At 37.3% G+C, this 21,270-nt stretch overlaps 3 protein-coding genes across 3 annotated transcripts; 1 reads left to right on the top strand and 2 right to left on the bottom strand.

Annotated features, from left to right (window-relative positions):
• The first annotated feature begins 517 nt into the window (after positions 1-517).
• Positions 518-4,906, top strand: LOC116299545 (uncharacterized). Its single transcript, XM_031708216.2, has 4 exons — positions 518-724; positions 885-988; positions 2,026-2,166; positions 2,348-4,906. Exons 1-4 carry the CDS (start codon positions 580-582, stop codon positions 2,618-2,620), a joined length of 663 nt encoding a protein of 220 aa, XP_031564076.1. The 5' UTR covers positions 518-579; the 3' UTR covers positions 2,621-4,906.
• LOC116299544 (WW domain-containing oxidoreductase) lies at positions 3,995-13,310 on the bottom strand. The gene is made up of 9 exons (XM_031708215.1): positions 13,130-13,310; positions 11,176-11,240; positions 10,731-10,776; positions 9,965-10,083; positions 9,214-9,329; positions 8,455-8,546; positions 5,195-5,380; positions 4,608-4,869; positions 3,995-4,270 (listed from the first exon to the last, which is right to left on the bottom strand). The coding sequence occupies exons 1-9, from the start codon at positions 13,216-13,218 to the stop codon at positions 4,061-4,063; spliced, it is 1,185 nt and encodes a 394-aa protein (XP_031564075.1). The 5' UTR covers positions 13,219-13,310; the 3' UTR covers positions 3,995-4,060.
• Positions 13,311-14,596: 1,286 nt separating this feature from the next.
• Positions 14,597-21,163, bottom strand: LOC116299546 (repressor of RNA polymerase III transcription MAF1 homolog). The gene is given in 6 exon segments (XM_089033289.1): positions 14,597-15,271; positions 18,962-19,051; positions 19,141-19,190; positions 19,192-19,261; positions 19,832-20,287; positions 20,645-21,163. Coding segments are annotated over 6 exon segments (774 nt in total). The 5' UTR covers positions 20,728-21,163; the 3' UTR covers positions 14,597-15,246.
• Between the last annotated feature and the right edge of the window lie 107 nt (positions 21,164-21,270).

Consider the following 21,270-nt stretch of genomic DNA (forward strand, 5'->3'; position numbering starts at 1 on the left):
TTTATAAGCTTTACCCGTACCCAGAGCCCTTGTGTTAATTACTGCGTGTGCTGCGCAGTAAGAAAAATGCTACAATCTTTTGCAAATGAATGTGCCACTTTCCCCCCTTTTCCGCTAGCAATGTTGGTCAAGGAAGTTTTCTACACTGTGAAGCGGTTGGCTGGTAAAATGCATGCGAGACAACATTGCTACGGGGGGAGAGGGGGATGGTACTCCAGAATACTAGGTGGCACATTTTATTTTGCAGAAGGTTGTAGATAGCTAGTGACTAGTTCTACATTTTTCAAAAACGGCTGGTCAAGCAAGGTTTTGTTGCATGTTTCAGCAGCACAGAAGAATGTATGCAAGAAAAACATCGCCAAAAGCGATTTCGAGTTTGGTACGGCAAAAAAACAAGCTTACGGCCTGCTCGATTTTTGATAAAACCCCACTTGCGTTCCTAACACAGGAAGACCAATCAATTAATTTATATACCACAGGAAGACCAATAAACTATTTATTTCTTGGTCAACGAGCTAGTTTCACATATCGAAAACGAAAGCGGAAGTATGACATTTCAAATGATAATATAGTACTAGTATGAACCAGAATCGTTATATTCCTCCTCATCGGAGGAGAGGATTGTCGTCTGGGGGAGGAAGAAACGAACGAGCACATCTTGACACACGACACTTTGGAAAACAAGAAATTGTTGTTACTCTAAAATCAAAAACAAAATATCAAGGTAAGCAACGATTCCATTGATAAACGCTTGAAAGAAGGTCTTAATCTTTTGTCTAACTTCTTCCCATTACATCTATTCTACTAACTATGATGTATTTCAAGTATGATACATTATCTATCTATACATATGTATCTTTAATCAATACTTGAAATGTTCATAGATTTGCCAGGCCAGCAGATGGAAGTCAAACCATTGACACCAGACATCCTGTGCCAGAAATTCAAGCTTGATTTTCAGCAAGACAAACTAAGGGAACTGATGAGGGTACTGATTTATTTACATTGTCTAGTCCTGTATGTGATTGTTGAGGAGAAGCTATTACTAAGGGACAGGTCAAAAATTAAAGGGGGGGGAGGGCTTGTGCAAATGGGGGGGGGGGGGGGGGGGGGGTCATTACTTTTCATGCAGGCTAAAAGGGAGGGCCTGAAAGAATTGTGCAAGTCTTAAGGGGAGGGCCAAGCTTTTCTGTGCATAAAAATTATGTCAAAAGAAATGTAAAAAATGAACTATGCTGTCACTGGATGAAGCTGATATTATTGTCTCCATATAATAAGGAAAGCTAAATCAATTTGTTTTGTATTTTTGTTTTGTTTATTTTATATTTGGAGCCAACAGTTTTTAGAGCTCCTAAGTAAGCAAACAAATAAACATGATAGATGAGGTGGTAAGCCCTGTGGGATGGGCTCAAACATCATTATAAGAACATGGGTAATAGGTAAATTACGAGCCTTGTATGAAATGACTGAAGAAGAGTGCCATACAAGCCTTTCACAACTTCAAGTCGCGTAAAAAATGAGCCATCTCAACTAGAAACGGTGGACAGCTGTTTCGGCCTGTATTGGGCCTTGTCAGCACGGTGTATCTAGTGAGCTGGTAGAATCCCAGGAAAAAGTAGTACAGACTTTTCATCTAAGGCTTGTAATTTACCTATTACGCATGTTCTTAAACAAATAAACAGTTCATTCTAAACATATTAAATCACAACTACTGTGACAACAAGATTGGGAAGACGTGCAACTCGTTTTTTACTGCTATATTAAATACAAGGTCAGCCTAAATAATTATAAGTTATGGGGGAGGGGAGGGCCAGAAAAAATTGTGCAAGTATTTAGGGGAGGGCCAAATTTTTTAATATATAAGGAAAGAGAGGGCCACTTAAAAATATACAAGCAAAAAATAAAATGCACCAGCCCTCCCCCCCTCTAATTTTTGATCTGTCCCTAAATGATCTGAAAGGAAACAAACAAGTTTTTCATGGCAATGCAAAACTCACTAGTTATTGAGTATCAATATGATTTCAGTGGTTTCGAAACATTGGCAGGGATGATGCCAAGGCTGTTTTAGAATTCCCTCCGTGTCTTGACAAAGGCCAAAGAAAAGATATTCATCTTCTGGCAAATAACTTTGGTTTGGGTACCTCTAGCCAAGGGTTTGGAGATCAGGCAAGTGACAGCACAATATATAGTCTATATTAACTTTATTGCTAGCTATTCTGAGTAACATTTTCCTTTTTTTCAGTCCAAAATATAGATATATTTAAAATTTTGTAATCGAACAAGAGTATAAAGAATAAGAGGTTGGCCCTGAAGTTATGGAATTTTAATGTATTATATTCATACACAGCGATATCTCTGTGTGTATACAGTGGAAGCTGCAGCTCTTGGAGTGGAGAAAATCTCATTGACCCAAGAAGAAAAAAGAAAAAGCGATGAAGTGTGGTTTCTTGTAAAAAAGTTTGGAGGACGATTGGTCAGCAAATATAGTCACAATGAAATTAGTGAAATGATCCTAGCTGACAATCTCCATCCTGACTTGCAAGACCTGTTTGATAAAAACCAAGATATTCTGGCAGATGAGTTTGCAGATAAGTGTAAAATAAGAAGCAAAAAAGAGTAGTTAATTACTACTATAGCCTGTATAGTGGCTCTTTGGGGGAGGGGATGAGGAAAGGGAGGGGTAGCACATGCAGAATTGGCAAAGTAGGTTTGGTGGATATCAATCAAGTTGTTACCATGCTTGGGAAGCATGGATGGCATTATGCTGCTAATGCGTTGCCTCTCCCCAATTTGACCCGGGTTTGACACCAACCAGACTTGGTGTCATGTGAGTAGAGTTGTTTGCTGATTCTCTCCTGTGCTTCAAGGAGTTTTGTGTCATGTGAGTAGAGTTGTTTGCTGACTCTATCCTGTGCTTCAAGGGGTTTTGTGTCATGTGAGTAGAGTTGTTTGATGTTTGTCTCCTGTGCTTCAAGGGGTCTGGGTGTCATATGTGAGTAGAGTTGTTTGCTGTTTGTCTCCTGTGCTTCAAGGGGTCTGGGTGTCATATGTGAGTAGAGTTGTTTGCTGTTTGTCTCCTGTGCTTCAAGGGGTTTTGTGTCATGTGAGTAGAGTTGTTTGCTGTTTGTCTCCTGTGCTTCAAGGGGTCTGGGTGTCATATGTGAGTAGAGTTGTTTGCTGTTTGTCTCCTGTGCTTCAAGGGGTTTTGTGTCATATGTGAGTAGAGTTGTTTGCTGTTTGTCTACTGTGCTTCAAGGGGTCTGGTGTCATATGTGAGTAGAGTTGTTTGCTGTTTGTCTACTGTGCTTCAAGGGGTCTGGTGTCATATGTGAGTAGAGTTGTTTGCTGTTTGTCTACTGTGTTTCAAGGGGTCTGGTGTCATATGTGAGTAGAGTTGTTTGCTGTTTGTCTACTGTGCTTCAAGGGGTCTGGTGTCATATGTGAGTAGAGTTGTTTGCTGTTTGTCTACTGTGCTTCAAGGGGTGTGGTGTCATATGTGAGTAGAGTTGTTTGCTGTTTGTCTACTGTGCTTCAAGGGGTCTGGTGTCATATGTGAGTAGAGTTGTTTGCTGTTTGTCTACTGTGCTTCAAGGGGTTTTGTGTCATATGTGAGTAGAGTTGTTTGCTGTTTGTCTCCTGTGCTTCAAGGGGTTTTGTGTCATATGTGAGTAGAGTTGTTTGCTGTTTGTCTACTGTGCTTCAAGGGGTTTTGTGTCATATGTGAGTAGAGTTGTTTGCTGATTCTCTCCTGTGCTTCAAGGGGTTTGGTGTCATGTAAGTAGAGTTGTTTGCTGATTGCCTCCTGCGCTTCAAGGGTTTTTTTGGGGGGATTCTCTGCTTTTCATCTATGCAAAGATCTACTTCTAAATTTTGATTCTGTGTTTTCTGACAGTGCCATGGAAACACTTTGATTGATTGACATCTACCAAATGAATACCCTTTTTTACAAAGTTCCCAGCATGCTATTGAGAATAATAATTGTCAAGATAGAATATTAGATAAAATAGATTTATTGCCTTACTATTTTGCTGGTAGGTTGGTTTTCTATTGAAAATATTCACTAAATATCAAGTATATCATTTGAAGTGTTTATAAGACCATCTGAACGTTGAATCATCCTAATACTTTTGTCCCATAATGTCTTGGCTTTGTCTTGATCCATTGCTTCAGCTGATGGTGTACATTGACGGCAGTTGTTCAAGTATAATCCTCCTACTCCTTCTAATTCAGGGTCAGCTGCACAATAAACTACAGTAGCAGCACCTTGACTCTGCAAACCAATAGAAAGTTGATGAACAAGCTGTTAGATCAAAACCAATACTGAATGACTCCTTTTTATTCAATGTTCTTTTGAAAATTATAATTAAGAACAGCTTTTTTTTCTGTGCACTTATTAGTGTGTACTTTTTAATCTTAATCTTGAGGATACCCAATAAATATATAATAAATTAACAGTATAACATTGTTTCCAGATAATTTATATCTGCTATGCAAAGTTCCATCATAATTTTAAACAAATATCTTTTAATACCAGATTTCACTAGATCTGATTACTGCATTAATCAGTAAGATATTATTCCAAATTAGAGCTAGCATAAAGTACTTACAGGATTTTTGTTGAAAGGCTTGGCTATCAAGAAAAATACCCAATACCACCAAGAGGTTTGACAAAGTGAAGAATAAATCAAGTTTCCTGGATGAACTGCATTACTTGTGACACCAAAATGGTGAAAACGTCTGTTGAGTTCCATAGAAAGAAGTAGAATGCACAGTTTGGATTGATTGTATGCAAGTATAGACCAATACTTGTCTTTTGGCAGAGGAACATTAGATAAACACAACTTGCTAGAATAGTCAAAATCTTGGAACCTGAAAAATGTAAAGAAATAAAGTCAAACTATAATCATATGGTACATTTGCTAGACAGGACATGTGCTAGACAGGACATGTGCTAGACAGGACATGTGCTAGACAGGACATGTGCTAGACAGGACATTTGCTAGACGGGACATTCGCTAGACGGGACATTCGCTAGACAGGACATTCGCTAGAAAGGACATGTGCTAGACAGGACATTCGCTAGACAGGACATTCGCTAGACAGGACATGCAGGCACTGCAACATTAAATTGGAAATAGAAATGCCTACCCCCTCCCCCCGCCCGCACATAAAGATATTTATGTCATTAACAAACCTGTGTGACTCAGAGGAAACCATCACTATTCTTGCTGGGGAAGATGAAACCATAAGATCTTGAAGAAGTTGAATGAGAAGAAAGTGGCCAAGATAATTGATGGCAAATGTTCGTTCAATGTGATCCTCTGTCAGTTGCCATGAACCACCCAAAACTGCAGCATTACAAATCAAGACATGAAGTGGACTGCAATCAATACACATAATTTATAATAATTAATACCACACAAAACCTGTCAACTAAACCCTGAAATAACCTCAAACTGATCAAATCAGGACACTAAGCTGCACAGATCAAGTTGAATAGCTTACAGTAGTTTGTTCAAGGAAAACCTAAGAACCGGAAGTAAAACCCTCGAATCAAGGGAGAGAGAGACCTTACAAGCTCTAAACTCACGTGATACTGGTAAGGGTCAGGGAATTGAACCCAAGGCCCCAGAGGTTGGGAGTGTACTTATATGCCACCCTTTGTTACATGTTTTATATGCACACACATATATACATATAATATATGTAATTTAACAGTCAAGGTTGTAAACCAAAAAAAGACATTTAGACATTTACAAATGCTGAAATACCATTCTCCATCTTAAATCCTCACTGCTACATCGAACGAAGCATCATGAGAACGCAGAACCTCGACTTTGAAGCAATTAATCCCTATCCCATAATTCAAAGTCAAACATGACAGACTACATGTCAAGATATCCACTTCCAGAAACAATAAACAACACCTTAGAAAGACACGTCAAAGCAGTCACCCAAGCAGACCACGCGGTGGTTTGGAACAAGATCCAGACAGCCAAAAACCAAGACAGAGAAATGAAGGGACTCATAGAAGTTATTCAAACAGGGAAATGGCTCAATGTCAAACCATGTTTGAAACCTTACCATGACATACGAGAAGAACTGTATGTAACAGACGGAGTAATCCTACATATGGACAGAATTGTTCTGATTTCTGTGGAAGCATACCAGCACATAAAAGATCACTACATCAACATCACCAACCTCGACTACAGGCAAAGCTTCAGTCACGACAAAACCTCAACCTGTAACAACCAACATCCCACTAAGGAAGTCACAACGTCTAAAAGAAGTCAACCTTTGAGAGCAGATACAGAAACTACAAGAAGTAGATAAACCTGTCGCGTTTTAGGACCCAACTTTTGCTGTATTGTTGCCCGTATTGCGATACACCGATACACAACATGCCATAGGGCTACATATCTAAGCAATCCAAAATCCAATGTAGTCCCCCGGTCTCTCAAAGGATCGGCTAATTAATATACACCACACGGCCACACATACAGCGATACAGGCGATAAACAACTACACAGCACTACGGTGATACAACGATACAGACGATACAACGATACAGACGATACAACGATACAGGCGATAAATAACGACACAGCACTACGGTGATACAACGATACAGACGATACAACGATACAGGCGATACAACGATACCGACGATACAGACGATACAACGATACAGACAATACAGACAATACAGACAATACAGACAATACAACGATACAATGATACAGAGGAGCAATCAGAAAGTATACGGCGCTGGCCCTTGGTTATGATTTGAGTGTATACCAACCTAAGTAGTAATCTATATTTATTTACTCGATCCAGACAAAGAGTTTTATTAACGAGTCCTTCAATACTGTAAAGAACTGAACTATAGGACTTACATTTATACACTTTGCATTGACATTGATTTTCGACCTAAAAAAATGCTAGATATTGTATACTTCGAATTTGTTTAGATAATGTAATCTATAGCAATGTACTTTGTAAGACGTAGATAATGTACAAATCATTCTGAAAAGCTAAAAGCTGTATCGCTGTATCGTCTGTATCGTTTGTATCATCTGTATCGTTGTATCGTCTGTATCGCAGTAGTGCTGTGTCATTGTTTATCGCCTGTATCGTTGTATCGTCTGTATCGTTGTATCGCAGTAGTGCTATATCGTTGTATCGTCTGTATTGTTGTATCGCAGTAGTGCTGTGTCATTGTTTATCGCCTGTATCGTTGTATCGTTGTATCGCAGTAGTGCTGTGTCGTTGTTTATCTCCTGTATCGTTGTATCGTCTGTATCGTTGTATCGTTGTATCGCAGTAATGCTGTGTCGTTGTTTATCGTCTGTATCGTTGTATCGTCTGTATCGTTGTATCGTCTGTATCGTTGTATCGTCTGTATCGTTGTATCGTCTGTATCGTTGTATCGTCTGTATCGTTGTATCGTCTGTATCGTTGTATCGTCTGTATCGTTGTATCGTCTGTATCGTTGTATCGTCTGTATCGTTGTATCACCGTAGTGCTGTGTCGTTATTTATCGCCTGTATCGTTGTATCGTCTGTATCGTTGTATCACCGTAGTGCTGTGTCGTTATTTATCGCCTGTATCGTTGTATCGTTGTATCGTCTGTATCGTTGTATCACCGTAGTGCTGTGTAGTTGTTTATCGCCTGTATCGCTGTATGTGTGGCCGTGTGGTGTATATTAATTAGCTGATCCTTTGAGAGACCGGGGGACTACATTGGATTTTGGATTGCTTAGATATGTAGCCCTATGGCATGTTGTGTATCGGTGTATCGCAATACGGGCAACAATACAGCAAAAGTTGGGTCCTAAAACGCGACACATATGGCTGTTTTAGAATAAAGCAGCCTGTGAACTGAGTAATTAACGTTGATTAGTATGAAAATGATAATTTGGTATCCATCTGAGAAGGGAGGGATATAACAATCACAGATTAGATTACAATGCATGATGTAATCATACAATGTAAATATCACATATCACCACTGACGTGTATGAGTTAGTCTCAATGAACGACGGTGTGATGAACATGTCTTCCTAGTCTAACCCTCACTCATCACTATAGTAAGTTTATTTTAAATAGAGCCTCATTCAAACCAGCTTTGCTCAACTGGGCACCTCTGTATAAATATTGTTGATAAATAAATAAATAAACGTGCTAGCCAAAAATCTAGACTAATCAAATTAATAAACATATTATTATAGAGTGTTTTCACTCACGTGAGAAGACAGCCATAAACAATAGAAACTTTCTGCCCAGTATTTGCATAAAAATAGAGTTCATTTCCCGGAGGATAGAAAATGTATTGTTTCAATGCCCCATAATGGCTGCTGTGACGTTACATGAAGACGCTCTATTGTATAATAATTTCCATTACACAACAATATATAACATAAAAATATAATATACACAACATTTACTCACAGTTTCCTGCTTTTATAGTTTTCTGCAAACAATCTAACACTTTTAAACGATGCCAAGTCCAAATGCATTGTATCAACCTTAGCTTCAATACCCTGAGAAAATACATGCACTGTGTTCCAGCCCGCTCACTTTCTGGGAGAACCATTAATTAAAAAGACCCAGTAAAATAAAAAATTTCCTATAGTTTAGCTTAATATGTCATCTTATTTACCATGATATGACGTTTACTTAAACTTTATTCATGAGGTGTAGCTTATCTTTAAACCAACTGTTGAAGTCATATCATGAAAATGTCTTGTTTTCTAATTTACTGGGTCTTTAATTGCATGTTCTCTCTGAACTTGAGCAACCTGGACCACACTGTCAAACAGACAGACAGACAGACAGACAGACAGACAGCAAAACTAATCTCTATTTATGTGTTTAGTGGTTCAAGTGGGACACTTGTCACTCACACACACATACACACTACCACTAAATCACTGTTCTATGCACACAACACTCCGCTCACATGTTGATTTAATGGAGGAGGAAACTAGAGAACCCAGAAAACCCTCGTAGCATAGGACAACACATCAAACAAACTCAATTCATGTGGCGACTGCAGGGCTTGAACCAGCGACCTGACCCAGTGGACTCACAGCGGTGAAAGAAGTATGACACGTAGGCAGCATACGCCAGCCATACTACCCATAAACACATGCAGTATATCAATACAGAAGTTTTTGCATTCATGATCTACAAAACAAAACAGATAACCTTGCATTGGCACTCATTCTTGACAATTGTTGAAGAGTCTTGTGCTTTCACCATGTTTCTGCAGGCCATAATAACATGTGCTCCATGACAGGCAAGTGCTTTAGCTGATTCAAAGCCTGGTTAGAATGAGAAAAGTTGTCTTTTTTAGTTTCTAACTATCTTACTATGAAATAACTCTGAGTTGATCATGCACATGCATACATCTCTCTGTCTGTCCATCTATTTCTTTTTTTCATTCACTTATGTCATGTCATCACTTCTTCATTCGTTTGTTCATTCCTTTATCCAATTCAATTCAATTTCTTCACTACAAAGTTCCAGATATTATTTTTCCAGTTATTTTTTTAGTTTTCCTCATAACAAGAAAATGATAATAATATAATAATAATAATAATAATATTTATTGCTTATGTTGTGCATTTTAACATTTGAATATGATCAAATGCGCATTACAAATTAAAAACATCATGGAATACAATGTAAATATAAATATGAAAGACTCATTATATTATCCTATAATGTCTATTAATTATTTGAAAACACTATATATTATATATTATATATCACATCACATCACATCACATCACATCACATCACATCACATCACATCACATCACATCACATCACATCACATCACATCACATCACATCACATCACATCACATCACATCATATCATATATCATATCACATCATATGAACCAAACCCAAAACCTGCACTGATGCATAAATATTCCAGAGCACCATCTTTACCTATGCCACTGTTGGCTCCTGTTATTACAACCACATGTCCTTTTAGATTGGTTCCTTTCAACACATGCATAGCAGTAGATGACTCACTGAATCTATATGTCATCCCAAACATGGTATTGCTGTCAATAACAAAATAACATAATAAATTATTTGGTATCAATCACCTTGGTAATTGTGCACTTCATGACCAGTCAACATGTCAATTGACTATTGCCTGACTGTTGGTTGATAGTTGGCCAACTGTTGACTGAGCGCTGGCTGACTAATAGCCGTGTGTTGACTGTGTATTGGCCAACCGGCTGTGTGTTGAGTGATGTTCAGCCAACCCCTTGCCTAACAGTTTTGGTACTTCAGGTTTTGTTGTGGGTCAATGCACTGGCAAATAACAACTAAAAGTGATGGGGAAGTGTTGTTGAAGTGACAATTATTTTTTGAAATCAGGGATTAAAATACTATTGGACAGTAATGAGTGAGTACAAGCTCGTTGGAATAGGACAAACTACAATTTCAAAAACAATACCAAACCCACCGGGTTTGGTGTTGTATATGAGTAGAGTTGTTTGTTGGTTCTCTCCTGTGCTTCGAGGGTTTTCCGGGTTCTCCGGTTTTCCTCCCTCCGCAAAAATCAACTCCTAAATTCCAATTTGATCACGGAATAAGGGCCACAGGTTTGCTAGCCACTGGCTATTAAGTGCTACCCTCATGAAAAAAGGATGTTATTCTTAAACAATTTTTTTTAACAGCTGTACGTCTCCATATTACATACTCATTTTTGACATTGTGTTCTGGTTCCCTCCATTCATGTGGCAGATCTTAAAAGAATTTTCTTCTATTAATAAATATTAGACTATGAAAAATTTCTAAATAATAGTATTATTACTGGTGCACAATCAATGCTCAAGTACATCTGATGGATAAGTTTTGAGCCGGTAGTACGACAGATAAACGCTCAGGCTTTATTTATTACAAATATAACAAAATTGATTTCGAAGACATGTCATACAATAAAAATGTCATTTTAGTAGAAAGTGGATATTATCAGGAAGGCCAGAAAAAACCCACAAAATCCTCAATCGAGGAAAAAACAGGAAATCTGGATCAGGGCCAAGACACTTTCACTTATCCCCCTGACTAGGATGAATTATTACACACCATATATTGTTTTTCAACTCATTTGCAATATTAGGTTGGTGTAGATTTGATTGTGTTACCTGTTTTGTTAATAATATGTTTTCCTGTCACTGGATGTTGCCACTGTGTTGTCTTTAACAAATGACTGATAACATCAAACAACATTACAGTGTAAGTAAAAATATATAAAAAACAGCTGATATATAGCCGATAAAACATGGGCTTGAGTCAATAAATGGCTTAGAAAACTTATACTTGTTCTTAATATTTAATCTAACTAAACCCTTTGCTAGAGAGCGTCGTTAATTTAGACCAAAAATGATATTTCGTAGGCATAACATTGTACGAGTTGCAGTTTATTTATTCTCAAGGGACATGCGAGTTTGGCGCTCCATGAAGGACGACTCATGCAGTAAAAAATAATTCTGTAGGGAGTTACTTTGTATTGAAAAGTTTGTATTGCAAAGTAAATTTGCATTTGGTTGGTATTCGCCAAGATGAGTAGATTCAAGGAACCTAAAAGTAGAAATCAAGAGGCCTTGTGCCTTAATGCAGCACTGAGTACTAGCAAGGACCACAGCTATGCGGTACCAGCTATGCTACAAAGTGGGCTGCACAATTTTTTTGAGAATTGAAGAGTCCTTGGTAAAAAATCATTGCTTTCAAACAAGAATCAAGTTTGAAATTCTTGGGCAAAGAGCCCTTTCAAGATCTAGGTAAAGAGTTAGAGGAGATGAATGCGGAATCCTTAAGTTTCTGGTTAGTTAAATTTCCATTTATTTTGTGCTGAATTTTTGTTTTTCTAATTTTTTTTTTTCAGGGAAGATTGGATTGGATAAAAACTCTAATGAATAATAAAATATTAGTGTTTTATGTGAATTAAAACTATTGATGTTTAATTCATATAATCCCATAAAACACTACATCTTTTATTCATCAGGGTTTTTGTCAGCCTCCCATCTCCCCTGGAAAAAATCAAAGCTGAGTCGACTTTAAGTTTCTTGTGTTTTTTTTAATCAATACATAAAAACACTGTCACATGTCACATGCCATGATTGGCTTGCTACACTAATGAATAACTATGAATTGTAAGACGATATTAATTATGTAATTACGGATTCAATATTCAAGTGTTCACCCTAGTTCATTCCTGTGTTAGGGGAAGATGATTACTACAAGTTCCTAGGTAAATACGAGAATGAGGCAAGCAAAGACTACATTACAGTAAGTAGTGATCCACATGTGCAACTTGTGTCATCATTCCAAGCCGCCAAAGAAAGAAAGTCACAAGCCCTCAGGTGATCAAAAGATCTAGAACATGCTTTCCATGATATGTACTGTAGCATGCCTGACATGTTGAGTCAGGTTTAACTGAAGAGCAATTCTATCAGAAGACTCTTCCACATGAAAATTAAAATCCCCAACTATAGGCATTGATCCTGTTGCCACTGAGAATTGTTCCAGGAATGTAGAGAACTCATCAAAAGACAGTGAATAAGTGTAATCGTTGCTAAAACTAGGTGGATGTCTGATCTATAGATGGCAAAAATAGAAATGTGCCCAGATGAGGAATGGGAAGTCATTCCCATAACCTTGAAAGATTTGAACTTTTAAATAGAAACTTTCCTATCAATGTCTTGCCCCACCGGGGAGAGCCCAGGCACATTATGGGCTATTGACATAAGAACCTTGCCCATGACAGGGGCTACTAGGCTTTTATTGAAACTTTTTTTTCGTTTTCAGAGTAAAACTCTCAAAAAACAACATTTTCATATGGCCCTTAAGAAGGGCTCATTGACATTTTTTTTCAAAGATGTCAATAGCCCCTGGGTATACCTGGGCTCCCCCTGTTGGAGCAAGACATTGATAGGTGCATTATAGTCTAATACTATTATGCGTACTATTTTATCACAGGTAAAATGAAGTCACTCTATAGCTTTTGTTGTCTTAGTACTAAACAGAGGTATTGACATACAGAAGTGTAAATCACTTTTAGTTTAAACATCGTCCTGTGGTGGACACGACATCTCTTACTTTGCAAAATACACTCGTCCATTGATTGTTGTTCTCATCTCCCATTCAGCAGGCAAATCACTAGACACTGGAACAGACACAGACGACATTTTCTTGCTATCTTTAGAGGTAAAACATCAAGTTATACCCAAATCATTGTGCTTATTTTGAGTTTTTTCCGACATCAGCCAGTCAAACCACGAATTTTACCAGGCGTTACTTAATAAAAATTCACTGTACCCTAAGCTCCCTGATGGTCACGGCTAATGTTGCCACAGGAAACCCAATTAATCATTTTCAGAAACCTGTCCTGTTTTTCGGCTAGCTTTACTGAGAAAAGATGTATATCCATATCTTCATTGACATGAAAAATCAAAAATTGGGTAAAACATTGTGTTAAATGAATTGGTGTATGGCAGGCATGTTTTTATTTTTTGCTTATCAATTTTCACAGGCTTCAAGACACTTAAGCTTTGAAAATATCTATTTTTTTTGCAGTTTTCTGTGTTGTTGCTGTTTTGTCTCCCTCCCAAAACAATGCCTGATTGATTTGGAATTTAGAAGTTGATTTTTGCAGAGTGAGGATTTTGGATCTCATGTTCTTGGTTTTATCTGGGGGGGGGGGGGGGGGGGTGTACTCTACTAGGATTTGGGTAGGGGTGTTCCGCTGGGATTCTGAAAGAGGTACACTGTTTATGACAAAAAACACAAATTTGTAGACCCTGTTCATGACAATAGATATAATTAATTTCACTGAGTTCCTGTTTCAATTATCATGTCATCTCGCATATCGTTTTTTTACGACCATAGTAACCAGTTTCGGTCGATACAAAAGTAGAAACCCTGAATACGACAGGAAACAGGAAAAAAATTGGAACTTGAGCAAAATTGCATACCTTGTTTATGACAAGAAGCTCGAAAAACCATACCCTGTTCAGCGGATCATCCCTGCATAGTCCAGGGAGTACCCACCCCCCCTCCCCGGGGTTCTCAATTGATTTGTGCTAACTTACACTAGACGTCAGTTGGTAATTCATATAATCTTAGTCGAGCGTTCTTATATATTATACACACATGTGACTATTGTGATGTAATCGAATAACTAATAAGTGAATTATTACAAAACAACAGAGGAAAACTGGAGAACAACTCTGGAAGCACAGTAAAAGATCAACAAGCAAATCTACTCACATCACGACACGTTTGAGTATCAAACCCAGTTTGTATTGGTGAAAGGCAAGCTTCCTCACCCTTACCCAAACTGTGTCCCCCACCTCGAACAGATTCATACCCAAGTCTCTCTTCTCTTGTTGATCTCACACTGTGGTTGATGGGAAGGATTTAGGGAGTTCGTGGTGCATCAAGAGAAGAAAGCCAAAAGTCATTGCACATGCATTGAAAAAGTGTGAGTGAGACTAGCTATGAGTCTGCACCTTGAATAATGGCCCTCATGCTATGTCCAATCAAAATCAAGTAATTTGAAGTAGAACTGGTTACTGTGACCTTTATTGATATCAAATGTTTGACAAATTATGAATATAATATCAATAACTGTTATAATGATTACATTAATTTATATTACCTTAATTGTAGTTTTGAAAATATTATGCAAACTCAGTAGTTTCAAGCTGCATGGTGAAATTTGAAGTTTTTGGTTTACATCAATCATAAATCATTCCTTACCTTAAAGACGTTTGTCTGGTGGCAGTGAAAATCCAAATTCCAATGGGCAACTCTCAACTACCGAGTTCACATAATATTGAAAAAATAAATGCATATAATAAAAGTTACAATAAAATTTAACAACATTCCATGGTACCATTCTTGATTTTACAGGAACAATGTTTTTATACTTTCATATGGCAGCATATCATTTGTAATATTTTAAAAGACTGAAAGAATAATGAAGTTACTGTTTTGTCAAGCCACAGTCATGTACATCTGTCACATGTACAACTCTTTAAAGACAGATAAAAATTGACTAATAAAATAGTCTATTTACAATAATATATTGTATGATACACTAAAACTAACTAAAATCTTGATTAACTTTAAAACCTTGCTGCTGTCAGATTATCCAACAATGACATGGATTTGTTGGTTGTTGGATATAATGCTGGTGCAAATGATAAACTCATTCAGGAAATCATGGCAGGTGAACTTCTGTGAGGAAGATAAAAAACATAAAGAAAAAAAGCCATTTTTATTAACACAGAGATCCGACTAAGTGGGTACAGGGAGGTGGATAACTCTACTACACTTGACATTAACACAGAGATATGACTAAGTGGGTACAGGGAGGTGGATAACTCTACTACACTTGACATTAACACAGAGATATGACTAAGTGGGTACAGGGAGGTGGATAACTTTACTACATTTGACATAACACAGAGATACGACTAAGTGGGTACAGGGAGGCGGATAACTCTACTACACTTGACATTAACACAGAGATACGACTAAGTGGGCACAGGGAGGTGGATAACTCTACTACACTTGACATTAACACAGAGATACGACTAAGTGGGTACAGGGAGGTGGATAACTCTACTACACTTGACATTAACACAGAGATACGACTAAGTGGGTACAGGGAGGTGGATAACTTTACTACACTTGACATTAACACAGAGATACGACTAAGTGGGTACAGGGAGGTGGATAACTCTACTACACTTGACATTAACACAGAGATACGACTAAGTGGGTACAGGGAGGTGGATAACTTTACTACACTTGACATTAACACAGAGATACGACTAAGTGGCTACAGGGAGGTGGATAACTCTACTACACTTGACATTAACACAGAGATACGACTAAGTGGGTACAGGGAGGTGGATAACTCTACTACATTTGACATTAACACAGAGATACGACTAAGTGGGTACAGGGAGGTGGATAACTCTACTACACTTGACATTAACACAGAGATACGACTAAGTGGGTACAGGGAGGTGGATAACTCTACTACACTTGACATTAACACAGAAATACGACTAAGTGGGTACAGGGAGGTGGATAACTCTATTACACTTGACATTAACACAGAGATACGACTAAGTGGGTACAGGGAGGTGGATAACTCTACTACACTTGACATTAACACAGAGATACGACTAAGTGGGTACAGGGAGGTGGATAACTCTACTACATTTGACATCATAACTATAAAGACTCAAAGCATCTTGTATATTTTTTTCTTGATACAAACTGCCATTCATTTTAGATTTCAGTGGATGAATAACTTACTATTTATTATTATTGATGCATTTAGACCTATACTTATCATTTACATGTTATGGTACCTTCCCTGTAAAATGTCAGTAAATCATTCATGACCTAGATGATGATGATGATGATGATGATCATCATCATCGTCATCATCTTTGAAGTGGATCAACATGTGTTGAATTAAACCTGCTGAACATACATTATTGCATGCTACAAAAATCCATGTGAATGTTAAAGTGACAATTGCAAAATCATGATCTTTTTCTGGCATTTACAGTAGCACACAGGGATCTCAGTGGTATCAAGATTTGTGTTGGTGCTTGCCTCGTGATGGCTCACAGCAATGGTACCCATTAATAGATAGCGTTAAATTTTAAAACATTTTTGATTCTTTAATGTTTGTAAAGCGCTGTTGAACTAAAGGACTTAGCGCTATATGAAATATAATTTATTATTATTATTAATTAAAATGCTAATAAAATACACTTCAAAAGTAATCCACGCACAGTTATGATCCTACAAATTTCCGCCTCATTTATTCTCACCGTCAGCTATGCTTTACAAGTTCTTTTTCTCCCAGGTCTGTTAAATTGTGGAATTAACTCCCTAGTTCTCTGAAGCATGCTGAATCTGTCCCAAAATTTAAAGATTTTTCATCATTTTTCATCATTTTAGGAATAAAATAATAAATTCATACAGACCGCCTTAAGTTAGCGAGTTAATGATCTTGTACAGCATTACTATCTTTTTGCCTAACGTACAAGTGTTCCATCGTTTTCGTTAATTATTATTTATTCAAATATTACTTATTCCATTAGTATATGTAATAGGACTCCATGCTGTCCAATCAAGAAATAATTGGACAGTTACCTATATGGGATTAATGAAAAGCTGTATAATAATAATAATTATTATTCTATCATCATCCATTCTTACCTATTTGTAGTTTATAAGGGGCTGAACAGCAATTGGGGTGTTGCCCTGTGTTAGAGTCTCTGTTATTTTCTATTGACGAAATATTAATAAACTAAAATAATACCCTATTCTACCTTTTGGTCTGTTTTTCTCTCTCCTTCGTTGTTCAGATTCATTGCAACATTGACCTATCTTTTATCCAAGGCAGTAAATGGTTGGTTTTGTCGTGTCTGAGTTTCATCTGAATCTCAGTATTTTAATGACTTTGTCAATCTTTTACAAATTGACTTACAAGTCCTACTTAGCTAACTTGTACTTATCACCAATTTTACAGCAAAGTAAACAACAAGAATTCATGATAAAAACTTGCATGCATGTAGACTGTGACTGAGAGTGAATGAATGAATGTGCTGTTTGCCAGTGCTAGCTATCCCTATAGCCTTTCCACCATGGTTAAACCTACCAGGAGTGCTGGACATATTTTCCAATCAGTTAATAAACCCCAAACAATTTCACTGTTTATTAAACAAGTAGAAAGTTTTTTAAATTACACTTTTTCTAGCTTGATTATTACAGCTGTTTAAGACAAAGCTTCTCTCTCTAGACTTGAACTTGGACATCAAACTAAGGTCTGGATCAAGACGTTTTGTCAAACAGACATAACATTTCAACATTGTAACATTTCACACAGTTTTGATTAAAAATATTACGAAATAACATTATGTCACTTGATAATGTCAGACAATTGTTAGCAAGAATAATGAACATCCAGACTCCAGATGGCTTAGCCTATAGGGGTCTCAGCTGAGCACTGTTGCCCGTAGGGTACCACTAGGAGGTCGCACACAATGCCCCACATGAATAAGAATACATTGTGAACGATCATGTGATGAATATGTATATGCATACCACTAGGAGGTCACACACAATGCCCCACATGAATAAGAATACATATTGTGAACAAACATGTGATGAATATGTATATGCATACCACTAGGAGGTCACACATAATGCCCCACATGAATAAGAATACATTGTGAACGATCATGTGATGAATATGTATATGCATGTCCACTAGGAGGTCACGCACAATGCCCCATATGAATAAGAATACATTGTGAACAATCATGTGATGAATATGTATATGCATACCACTAGGAGGTCACGCACAATGCCCCACATGAATAAGAATACATTGTGAACGATCATGTGATGAATATGTATATGCATACCACTAGGTCACACACAATGACCCGCATGAATAAGAATACATTGTAAACAATCATGTGATGAATATGTATATGTGTACCACTACCATTGTGAACGAATGTGTAAGTGCAATGTGATGAATGTGTATGTGTAAGTACAACATTATATGATTTCCCATTTATTTTAGGAACTTATGGTATGCTCTTAGGATAGTTGATAGCTTTTAATCATATGATGACTAGAAGGAGAATGAATTATACCGTTGGGAATTTGATTGAATCAAAAAATTGAAAAAATATCACATTTTTAGTTTTTTTTGGGAAAAGATTAGTTCATATCCAATAGGCAGGTTATAAATTAAAGCTTTGAAAGTCGTTAGAGTCATTAGAATAAACCTTAATGGTCTGGGACTTGAAGGGTTATTATCTCTGTAAACTGCTGCCACCTCTCCTGACAGATATTTGCTGTCTAAACCAGGATATATTATCATACCTGGGTATTTGTTGTGAATGTAGATCTGTGTTCATACTATCCATCTCAAACAGTTCTTCATCTTCATCAGACATGGACATGACACTTGGACTATTATAAAAGTTACACAAAAACAGTGTAATGTCATCCCTTTAAAAGAAAACCCTCAGGTGCATGATAGAGCTAGTGACAATATTTACCTTGATGCTTTACATGTAAAGAACAAGATCCTTTTCATCTTCTTGTTGTATAAAGAAGTAGTTGAAGGACCACAAGATGCCTTCCTCACCATATGGATCAGAATCCAGGTCTGGGTTGTAACTAAAAACAAGATAAAACATGTTAGGATGGTGTGGTGGTAAAACACTGGCCTCCAGACCTCTGTGGTACGGGGTTCAAATCCCAGCCATCCCATGTGAGCTTAGTTTGTTGGTTCACTTTCTGGGTTTTTCCAGCCCTCCTGCTTTTCCTCCCTCATATATGTGTATTAAGTTTGTTTGTGGTGTTGTTCTCTCCCTTGCCACGAGGCTTTTTTCCTGGATCTCCAGTTTCCTCCCTCTGTAAAAAGCAACATGTGAGTTGAGTGTTGTATGTTGTAAATATGAGAATATGTGGACCGCATAGCACTTATGAAATACATGAAAATATAGAAATATAGATAAGTTATAGTGCTTGGGAATGAGGTTATTCCAGGCGAAAGCCCTTGGAATTAAATTCGGAAAAATTAATTTCCGACCTTGCTGGGAATCGAACCCACGACCAAGCACTATAACTTATCTATATTTCTGTTATAAATAAAGATTGTAGTGAAAGTGCGTATGCAGGGAACCTCACGGAAGAGCCCTGCATGGGGAGTAGTGGTTGTAAAATATATATATATAATATACATACCTGTATATATCACAGTCATTTAACTGTATTTCTTCATCAATAGCTGACCACATTGCTACTTTAAGTCCAGTGAAATTTTCCCCCATGCTAGCAGACAAATTTGCATTTATGTTATCTATAACAACTTGCAAACATGGCTCAAGGCTGAACTCCTCTGACTTGGCATTGCTGAAGTCATAATCAGGTTGGAATGAAGCATTAAGAGTAGATATCAGATGAAACAAGGTTTTTCTACTAATTGTATCACAAAGAGTTCCTTCTTCTTGACTTGTATTGCTGAGAGTTCGTTTTCTACTTGAATACAGAAATGGGTTGTTTGTAGTAGGCGAGGGGATTGTTGTTACTTGCACAGTTGGTGGTGAAAGAGCTTGAAGATCACTAGGAGAACTGCCTTCATTGAGTGTTTTGTACAATTTCTTGTCATTGCCAGCCATCTTACAGGAATAACTTTCAACCCTAAAAGTACCAATAAATAATAGACCTAATCAGTGTGACCTTCCATTGAGTACTATTTCTTAGTTCAATAAAATCACTGGTTAGGGTTAGGGTCTTCCCTGATTGGTCTTTAATTTCCAATGACAATTGTCATTGATCATCAACTGATTACAACTGGCAACACCAGTATTACATCACAACACAATAACAGAATGGCTATGAAGTATATAGTGTTGGGTCTTACTATACTTACTGCAATTTTAATTTACTTAAGTCGCAGAATATTGATAATCACAGTAAAACCCAGCAAATAGGGTTATAAGGATTAGGGCTTATAGAACCCACGAAAATAAATAGTATAAAGTAATGTCCACCTACTTTCCATCGACTACGATGTCACCATTGTTTCTTGATACAGCAGCACTAATCGTGTCTAACCGAGCGTTTTCAAGGAACTTCATTGTTTCACTTCAGCTTATTCTTCTTACTTTGCTTATATCTGTCAACTACTTACTTCGTACCAATAACGACAGATTTCCAAGCGCTTTCTCGCGATTCTTGTACACTTTTTCTCGTTCAGTTAAAAGGCCAGGTGAAAGTGTTGGCTTGTATCCTCCTTATGATGTATATAGAAGATCAAGAGAACTAGACATCACTAATAACATAGCTTTGTTATTTCGCTTCACTTCAAACAAAACAACAAACGACTCCAACAAATTCATCAAGATTTTCGCGAATAAACCACATCAGAAATCCCGATTTTCGCCACCTGCCCTTTGGGAATTAGTAATATTTTCCCAAATACTTTTTTGATCGCTTTCTTTGGCGATAAAACCGAGTTAAAAAAGGTTTTTTTTGACCACAATTTTTTGACAGAAATGGCGGAAAAAAATACGTATGAAGAATAATGACGTAATGGAGATGCATGATGGTATTACCACAGGAAACCCACAAAAGCCAAACTGATAGCGAAGTATAGCTAGCCCCCCAACATGACATGCACA

This window comes from Actinia tenebrosa, unplaced genomic scaffold (assembly GCF_029948245.1).
Source record: "Actinia tenebrosa isolate PJP-AT-01 unplaced genomic scaffold, QUT_ActTen_1.0 PGA_scaffold1__47_contigs__length_23844297, whole genome shotgun sequence".
Classification (NCBI taxonomy): domain Eukaryota; kingdom Metazoa; phylum Cnidaria; class Anthozoa; order Actiniaria; family Actiniidae; genus Actinia; species Actinia tenebrosa.

Coding starts and splice junctions, on each gene's coding strand:
- LOC116299545 (XM_031708216.2), top strand. CDS start 580: ATGAACCAGAATCGTTATATTCCTCCTCATCGGAGGAGAGGATTGTCG. Junction 989..2,025: donor AACTAAGGGAACTGATGAGG/GTACTGATTTAT, acceptor ATATGATTTCAG/TGGTTTCGAAACATTGGCAG. Junction 2,167..2,347: donor GCCAAGGGTTTGGAGATCAG/GCAAGTGACAGC, acceptor ATTCATACACAG/CGATATCTCTGTGTGTATAC.
- LOC116299544 (XM_031708215.1), bottom strand. CDS start 13,218: ATGTCGTCTGTGTCTGTTCCAGTGTCTAGTGATTTGCCTGCTGAATGG. Junction 4,870..5,194: donor GTTTCCTCTGAGTCACACAG/GTTTGTTAATGA, acceptor TACATTTTTCAG/GTTCCAAGATTTTGACTATT. Junction 4,271..4,607: donor AGCCTTTCAACAAAAATCCT/GTAAGTACTTTA, acceptor ATTGGTTTGCAG/AGTCAAGGTGCTGCTACTGT.